The sequence below is a fragment of the Protobothrops mucrosquamatus genome, unplaced genomic scaffold (genome assembly GCF_001527695.2).
Source record: "Protobothrops mucrosquamatus isolate PMUCROS unplaced genomic scaffold, P.Mucros_1.0 scaffold3815, whole genome shotgun sequence".
NCBI lineage: Eukaryota > Metazoa > Chordata > Lepidosauria > Squamata > Viperidae > Protobothrops > Protobothrops mucrosquamatus.
The window spans coordinates 40,902-50,089 of NW_015389767.1; the positions used below are offsets into that span (position 1 = coordinate 40,902).

General features: G+C 50.5%; 1 protein-coding gene across 1 annotated transcript in view; it reads right to left on the reverse strand.

Moving 5' to 3' along the window:
- The window catches only part of SSPO (SCO-spondin), a gene marked incomplete at both ends in the record, with an annotated part of 95,588 nt that overhangs the window by 40,005 nt on the left and 46,395 nt on the right, over positions 1-9,188 (reverse strand). Inside the window, 3 exons of the mRNA XM_015827615.1 lie at positions 2,294-2,435; positions 3,170-3,392; positions 7,957-8,008. Of these exons, the coding sequence (XP_015683101.1) occupies positions 2,294-2,435; positions 3,170-3,392; positions 7,957-8,008 (417 nt within the window). The remainder of the gene's footprint in view (positions 1-2,293; positions 2,436-3,169; positions 3,393-7,956; positions 8,009-9,188) is intronic.

Genomic DNA, 9,188 nt, shown 5'->3' on the forward strand with positions numbered 1-9,188 from the left:
TCCCCCCCCCCCCCCCGGCTGCTGGGTGGTTGCAGCAGGTTTTGGTCATTTCACATGACCCTGGGACACTGTGACCGTCATAAATATGAATCAGTTGCCAAGCATCTGAATGTAAATCACAAGACCCTGGAGATGCTGCAAGATTCCAGCTGATTGGAGCTTCTTCTGGGCTCAGCAGAAGTGGCAGGATCAGCGCTGAGCTCCAGCTGGGGCCTGGCGCTGATCCTGGTGCTTCCGCTGAGCCCTGACAGCCCCGAAGAAGCGCCAATCAGCTGGAAATCGGCACTGATCCTGGCACTTCCGCTGAGCCCTGACAGCCCTGCAGCTCCAGCCATCTCTCGCTCAGGCTTGTGTGGTGCTGCCACCGGTTCAGCTCATTCCCCTCCCCCGCTACCACTTTTCTAGGAGGGTCGCGTACCACCTACCAGGTGCCAATGTACCACAGGTGGTACCCGTACCACTGGTTGAAAAGCCCTGCACTAGGACTCCAAGATCCATCTCACCGTTACGGTGTTTGAGCCAAATGTTAAGTTGGAATCCCCCAACCGGGCGTCCCTCCCACCCCGCCGTGTAGAGTGGCAGGCCGGCCTCACCTGACAAGGTGGGCCTCCATCCTGGTGTTCCAGGTCGGGGTGGAAGAACGTGCCACGTCGGCGCTCTCGAAGCACTGCTGGGTGCTGGAGTCACCAGGGGCCGAGAGGTGGGCCAGCCAATGCTGGGTATCGCTGGGGATAACAAGGCAACCGGCACGGTGGTTTTCTGGACGCGCCGAGAAGGGGTCGGCCTGACAGCGCTGGTGGGGGAAACTGCCGCAGTCTCCGGCTTGGTGACGGGTGGCAACCAGGTGGGCATCTCCGGAGAAGTGGCAACCGCTGTGGGTCTTGTACGGATTATCCCTGGGGCTGGGCTGCGGGTGGCAGAGGTCAACCGGCCCTCGGCGCGCTCCGTCTCTGGGGTGCGCGAGAAAGAACCAAACGGTCAGACCCCTCACAAAAAAGTGAGCCTCTTCCGGCCTCAGTTAAGCTGTCTTGCCCCCCCCCCACAGAGGGCAGTTGGGAAATCTGGCCCTTAGGATGTCACGACTGCCCCCCCAGTATCCTTTCCCTTGGCGAAATTGGCAGAGTTCGTTCAGCAACACTGGAGGTGCGGCATTTCTCAGGGAGGACACACGCTATGCTAGAGGCAGTGGTGGGATTCGGCCGATTTGCACCGGTTCGGCAGAAACAGTAGCTAACCTTTGCTGAGTTCGGAGAACCGGCTTAATGCACAGTGCTTTTGGAAGTCCAGTCTAGGCCGCGGAGGTCTGGAGGAGGCCTCCCAGGCCTAGAACGGCCCTCCGAAATTGCGTGGATGCCACTTCCAGAAGTCTGTTCTAGGCCTGGGAGGCCTCACAGGCCTAGAACGTCCCGTCAGAAGTGCATGGATACCACTTCCGGAAGTCCATTCTAGGCCTTGGAGGCTTCCCAGGCATAAAACAGCCCGCCAGAAGTACGTGGAGGCCTCCAAGGCCTAGAACGGCCCACCGGAAGTGCGTGGATGCCACTTCCAGAAATCCGTTCTAGGCCTCGCAGGCCTCGCATGCCTAGAATGGCCCGCCGGAAGTGCGTGGATGTCACTTCCGGAAGTTCATTGTAGGCCTCGCAGGCCTCCCAGGCCTAGAACGGCCCCCCGGGAGTGCATGGATGCCACTTCCGGAAGTCCGTTCTAGGCCTCGGAGGCCCAGGCCTGCATCCAATAAGAGAACCGGTTGTTCAAGTATTTGAGTCCCACCACTGGCTAGAGGTCCCCAACCTGTGGGCCACAGCCCATTAGTGGGCCGTGGCTTATTTGTAACCGTGGCTGGCTGGTGCGCACGCATGCACAAAAGCCCCAGTTGCATGAGCGTTGCAGGCACTCGGAGCCTTGCATGAGTGTCGTGGGCACTTGAGGCCTCATTCACACGAGTGTTGGAGGTGCTCTCGGTCCCACTCACGCAAGCAATGGGTTTTCATCGGATCTTCTTGCTGCTAGTTGGCGTTCCTGGACACTAGTTAGTGTTCATGGATGCGTTCTGCTAGTCTTCTACCTGTCCCTCCTACACAGTGGTTGTTCTAGCCCCATTGTCCGTTCTAGATTTTGGTGTCTCTTTTCAATGGTGTGTAAGCGTTATTTATCTTTTTTTTCCCCCTCCCCTGCTCCAAGCCGCCAACCCGGAAAAGTTGGGGGAACTCTGCGCTACACCCTCTCTGTAACTTCCAGACCCCCCCAATATCCCCATCAGGCCCCCAACGTCCCCTCCCCACCCTCAACTCACTCCAGGCACAGCCAAACACCTCCAGGCGCAAGGCAATGCTTTGCTGGTACTCCACGGGCACGAAGCGCAGGAAACGGGCGAGGATAGTCGGGCTGAGCTCCTGCCGGATCGGGGTGATGCTGTCAGAATTCCCCTCCAGAACCTGCAGGACAGAAGGATGACAAAACACATAGTTCAAGAGCATGGAACCCCCTCCTCCTCCTCTTGGCAAAGCCAGAGAAGAGCACCGGAGAGACATTTTTTTAAGGACGGAGAGAAAGGGATGGAAAAACGGAAGAGAGTAACCCACGGGGAGATGACGCTATTAAAGGCTGTCTCTGTTTTTGTGACGGTCACCATCACTCCCTGGATTGCGGCAACACCCGCAAAGAGAGTGTGGAGAGGACAAAAGCGGGGGTTCAAGAGCATTGGAACCTCTCCTCCTCTCGGCAAAGCAGAGAAGAGCAATGAAGAGAAGCTTTTAAGGATGGAGAGAAAGGGATGGGGAAATGGAAGAGAGTAACCCATGGGGAGACAACACTATTAAAGGCCGTCCCAAAGCTCGCACGAGTAGGGCTGCGACGCTCACGGTGAAGCTTGCGCGAGTGGGGCTGCGATGCTCACACAAGTGGGGCTACAAACACACAGGAAGCTCGTGCGAGTGGGACCGCAACGCTCGTGGTGAAGCTAATGTACGTGTCCATGGGGTAGCGATGCTCGCACAAACAGCCAATAGGCCATGGTCCAGTAGTAGGCCACAGCCCACAGATTGGGGACCCCTGATCCAGACCACATTCCACCACAGGGTCAGAGACCCCTGGGATAGGGAAACCACGAGGCCAGGCTGACTTGTAGGTCCTGGATCCCCTCCTGAATTGGAAGTGGGCGGCGCCATACCTGAGCTTGCAAGGATGTGGCTGGGCTATAACCAGGTTTACTGTAGTTCCAAAAATGGACCCCATCATTGCTGTAGAGCAGGCGATAACGTGAGATGAATCCCCCAGACCTGCCTCCACCTTGAGTGGCCACCGCCGTGATGAAGAAAGGCTGGAGGAGGTCCACCTGGAAGTAGGGGTTGGGGTCAGACTGCCGGGGGCTCCATCCTGGCTCCATGTTCTGTCTGGAAAAAGGAGACCCACAAAATTGGTTACAGTCCAGACCAGATCATTACCGTAGGTGGAACTTCTGAACATCTTTCTTGGCCACGTCTTCTTCTGGAGACCTTTCCTGGCTAGGAGAACAAGTTCCCATCATGCTTTTGTCCTCTCTCCTGACAAGCCGGGTTAGGAAGACCCAAAGAACTAGTAAAGGTAAAGGGATGGCTGGGGGAATTCCTGGAATTGAAGTCCACCCAACTGCAAGGGGTCAAGGTTGAGACTGGATGGATGGGTGGATGGATGGATGGATGGACAGATGGATGGATGAAGAGTTGGATGGAGGGAGAGATGGATGGATCGATGGAGAGATAGATGGATGGATGGAGAGATGGATAGATGGATGGATGGATGGATGGATGGAGAGATGGATGGATGGAGAGATGGATGGACAGAGAGATGGATGGATGGAGAGATGGATGGATAAGAGATAGATGGATGGATGGAGAGATGGATGGATTGATGAAGAGTTGGATGGATGGAGAGATGGATGGATGGATGGAGAGATGGACGAATGGATGAAGAGGGATGGATGGAGATAGAGAGATGATAGAAAGATATAGATCAGTTCTTCTCAACATGCTATCTGGAGAATTCTGGGAGTTGAAGTCCACCCATCTTCAGACTGAGAAACATTTAGAAAGATGGAAGGATGGATGGATGGATGGATGGATGGAGAGATGGATGGAGAGATGGATGGATGGATGGAAAGATGGATGGAGTGATGAAGTTGGATGGAAAGATGGATGGAGAGATGGATGGATGGAGAGATGGATGGATTGATGAAGTTGGATGGATGGAGAGATGGATGGATGGAGAGATGGACGAATGGATGAAGATAGAGAGATGATAGAAAGATATAGATCAGTTCTTCTCAACATGCTATCTGGAGAATTCTGGGAGTTGAAGTCCACCCATCTTCAGGCTGAGAAACATCTAGAAAGATGGAAGGATGGATGGAAGGATGGATGGATGGAGAGATGGATGGAGAGATGGATGGATGGATGGATGGAAAGATGGATGGAGTGATGAAGTTGGATGGAAAGATGGATGGAGAGATGGATGGATGGAGAGATGGATGGATTGATGAAGTTGGATGGATGGAGAGATGGATGGATGGAGAGATGGATGGATGGAGAGATGGACGAATGGATGAAGATAGAGAGATGATAGAAAGATATAGATCAGTTCTTCTCAACATGCTATCTGGAGAATTCTGGGAGTTGAAGTCCACCCATCTTCAGGCTGAGAAACATCTAGAAAGATGGAAGGATGGATGGAAGGATGGATGGATGGATGGAGAGATGGATGGATTGATGAAGTTGGATGGATGGAGAGATGGATGGGTGGAGAGATGGATGGATTGATGAAGAGTTGGATGGGTGGAGAGATGGATGGATGGATGGAAAGATGGATGGATGGATGGATGAAGAGGGATGGATGGAGAGATAGCGAGATGAGAGAAAGATATAGATCAGTTCTTCTCAACATGCTATCTGGACAACTCTGGGAGTTGAAGTCCACCCATCTTCAGACTGAGAAACATCTAGATGGACAGAAGGATGGATGGATGGATGGATGGATGGGGGAAGGAGAGAAAGAGATAAGTGCTTCTCCACATGCATGCTGGGGAATCCTGGGAGTTGAAGTCCACCCCTCTCCCAGTGGCCAAGGTTGAGGATCGCTGCTCGAGTTGGTGTGCTCCTAGAACACGCAAGCTCGGAGTAGCTCCAGTCCCGGCGCCACTTACACACTGGGCGCCCTGTTCAGCCGTCCGGCGTCCGGGGGGTGTCCCTCCTGGTGCGAGGAGGCCACCAACTGTTGGTGGGGGACCCGCCCGTCCTCCAGGCCAAGGGGGTCACTGCAGGGATCTGGACAAAGGAGTACAAAATTACAACGCATGGTTAGGACATTCTTGGGACAACCTGAGTAGAACAGAACAGAACAGAACAGAACGAAATAGAATGGAACAGAATATAACAGAATAGAGCAGAACAGAATAGGACAATACAACAGAGCGAAAGGAATAGAATAGAAAAGAATAGAGAACAGAATAGAACAGAACAGAATGAAATAGAATGGAACAGAATAGAACAGAACAGAGCAGAGCAGAACAGAATAGGACAATGCAACAGAGCGGAAAGGAATAGAATAGAAAAGAATAGAGAACAGAACAGAACAGAATGAAATAGAATGGAACAGAATAGAACAGAACAGAACAGAACAGAGCAGAACAGAATAGGACAATACAACAGAATACAACAGCGGAAAGAATAGAAAAGAATAGAGAACAGAACAGAACAGAACAGAATGAAATAGAATGGAACAGAATAGAACAGAACAGAACAGAACAGAGCAGAGCAGAACAGAGCGGAAAGGAATAGAATAGAAAAGAATAGAGAACAGAACAGAACAGAACAGAATGAAATAGAATGGAACAGAAAAGAATAGAACAGAACAGAGCAGAGCAGAGCAGAACAGAGCGGAAAGGAATAGAATAGAAAAGAATAGAGAACAGAACAGAACAGAACAGAATGAAATAGAATGGAACAGAATAGAATAGAACAGAACAGAGCAGAGCAGAACAGAATAGGACAATACAACAGAGCGGAAAGAATAGAAAAGAATAGAGAACAGAACAGAACAGAATGAAATAGAATGGAACAGAATAGAACAGAACAGAGCAGAGCAGAACAGAATAGGACAATACAACAGAGTGGAAAGGAATAGAATAGAAAAGAATAGAGAACAGAACAGAATGAAATAGAATGGAACAGAATAGAACAGAACAGAACAGAACAGAACAGAGCAGAGCAGAACAGAATAGGACAATACAACAGAGCGGAAAGGAATAGAATAGAAAAGAATAGAGAACAGAACAGAACAGAGCAGAGCAGAGCAGAGCAGAACAGAATAGGACAATACAACAGAGCGGAAAGGAATAGAACAGAATAGAGAACAGAACAGAACAGAACAGAATAGAATACAAGCTGGGAGGGACCTTAAAGGTCTTCTAGTCCAGCCGCCTGTGGTCAAGCAGTTGTGTCCTTGGCACAAACTTTTCTGGGGAGTTGCAAAGGTCCTTAGTATCCTCAGAGGAACACAACCCTGAGTTGTGGGTTGTGGCTGGCCTTGCGGTGAGGAAGGGGGAAGTTGAGGCAAAGAGGAGAGATGGAGGAGTGGGAGGTTGGTTTGTAAACGTGGCAAAGAAAGTCACGAATTGCCGGTTTCTTTCTGATTCTGGTTTGTTTGCACTTTCTTTCTTTCTTTCTTTCTTTCTTTCTTTCTTTCTTTCTTTCTTTCTTTCTTTCTTTTTCTCTCTCTCTTTCTTTTCCTTCCTTCCCTTTTCCTTCTTTCTCTCTTTCTCTTTCTTTACCTTTCCTTTCCTTCCTTCTGCCCTTCTTCCTTCTCTCTCTCCCAAATTCCTCCCTCGCTCCTTTCTTTCTTAATTTTTCTTTCTTTTCCTTCGTTCCTTTCCTCTTTTCCTTCTTTCTTTCTTTCTTTCTCTCTCTCTGTCTCTTTCTTCCTCCCTCCCTTCTTCCTTCTTTCTCTCCTTATTTTCCTCCCTCCCTCTCTTTCTTTCTTTCTTTCTTTCTTTTCTTTCCTTCTTTCTTTCTCTCTTTCTTTTCCTTCTTTCTCTCTTTCTCTTTCTTTTCCTTTTCTTTCCTTCCTTCCTTCTGCCCTTCTTTCTTCTCTCTCTCTCCCTATTTTCCTCCCTCCTTCCCTCCTTTCTTTTTTAATTTCTTTCTTTCTTTCTTTTTTCTTTCTTTTCCTTCATTCCCTTCCTCTTTTTCTTTCTTTCTTTCTCTCTCTTTCTTCCTTCCTCCCTTCTTCCTTCTCCCTATTTTCCTTCCTCCCTCCCTTTCTTTCTTTCTTTCTTTCTTTCTTTCTTTCTTTCCATCTTTCCTTCTTTTCCTTTCTTCCTTCCCTTCCTCTTTTCCTTCTTTTCCTTTCTTCCTTCCCTTCCTCTGTTCCTTTCTTTCCCTCTTTCTTCCTTCCTTCCTCTCTCTCCCTATTTTCCTCCCTCCCTCCCTCCCTGATTATCCTCTTTTTTTCTTTCTTTCTTTCTTTCTTTCTTTCTTTCTTTCTTTCTTTCTTTCTTTCTTTCTTTTCCTTTCCTTCCTTCCTTCCTTCCTCCCTTCTTCCTTCTCTCTCTCTCCCTATTTTCCTCCCTCCCTCCCTTCTTTTTTTCTTTCTTTCTTTCCTTCCCTTCCTTTTTCTCTCTCTCCCTTCCTTCCTCCCTTCCTTCCTTCTTTCTCTCTCTCCCTATTTTCCTCCCTCCCTCCCTCCCTCCCTCCCTCGCTCCTTTCTTTCTTTTTTTCTTTCTTTTTTTTTCTTCTTCTTCCTTCCTTCCTTCCTTCCTTCCCTTCCCTTCCTCTTTTCCTCCCTTCCTCCCTCCCTCTCAGTTTTTTCCCTCTCTCCCTTTTCCCCTCCCTCCCTCCCTTCCTTTTTCATTCCTCCTCTGCCTTTGTTTTTTTAGCCCAATAAAACAATTTTCCAGGAAGATGGATCTCTCGCATTTCCCCTTACCTGGCGGGGTGGGACTCTGGGCCCCCGGCATCGGCCTTCCACCTGGGGACACCTGCAAGGGGGGGGGGAGAGAAGAGGAGGTCCCACCTGGTCTTCCGGACGTACATTTGCACAGGTCTGTACGTCCGGGCGCGGCCCCTACTAAGGCTTTACACAGCGGCACGAATCCTTCCCAGGATTCTGATTCTGCGCCTCTGTTTAGGCAACCGGGGATGGGGTCAGCCTTTCGGGGCCGCTGCAAAGGCGGAAGGGACCCCGGAGGTCATCCAGTCCGACCCCCTGCTCGAGCAGGAGATCCTTGCAGAATCCTATTGGAAGGGACCCTGGAGGTCATCCAGTCCAACCCCTTGCTCAACCAGGAGACTCTTATAGAATCACAGACTAACAGAGTTGGAAGGGACCCTGGAGGTCATCTAGTCCAACCCCCTGCTCAAGGAGGAGACCCTTACAGAATCATAGGACAGAATGGGAAGGTACCTCAGAGGTCATCCAGTCCAACCCCCTGCTAGAGCAGGAAACCTTGACAGACACAGAATCACAGAGTTGGAAGGGACCCTGGAGGTCATCCAGTCCCACCCCCTGCTAGAGCAGGAGACCCTTACAGAATCATAGGACAGAATGGGAAGGGACCTCAGAGGTCATCCAGTCCAACCCCCTGCTCAAGCAGGAGACTCTTACAGAATCACAGAATCACAGAGTCGGAAGGGACCCTGGAGCTCATCTAGTCCAACCCCTTGCTCAAGCAGAAGACCCTTATAGAATCATAGACTAAAAGAGTTGGAAGGGACCCTGGAGGTCATCTAGTCCAACCTCTTGCTCGAGAAGGAGACCCTTATAGACTCATAGACTGAGTTGGAAGGGACCTTGGAGGTCATCCAGTCCAACCCCCTGCTTGAGCAGGAAACCTTGACAGACACAGAATCGCAGAGTTGGAAGGGACCCTGGAGGTCATCTAGTCCAACCCCCTGCTCGAGCAGGAGACCCTGACACAATCACAGAATCACAGAGTCGGAAGGGACCTCAGAGGTCATCTAGTCCAACCCCCTGCTCAAGCAGGAGACCCTCACAGAATCACAGTCAGAAGGGACCCTGGAGGTCATCTAGTCCAACCCCATGCTCAAGGAGGAGACCCTTACAGAATCATAGGACAGAATGGGAAGGGACCTCAGAGGTCATCCAGTCCACCCCCTGCTCGAGCAGGGGACCCTTATAGAATCACAGACTAACAGCGT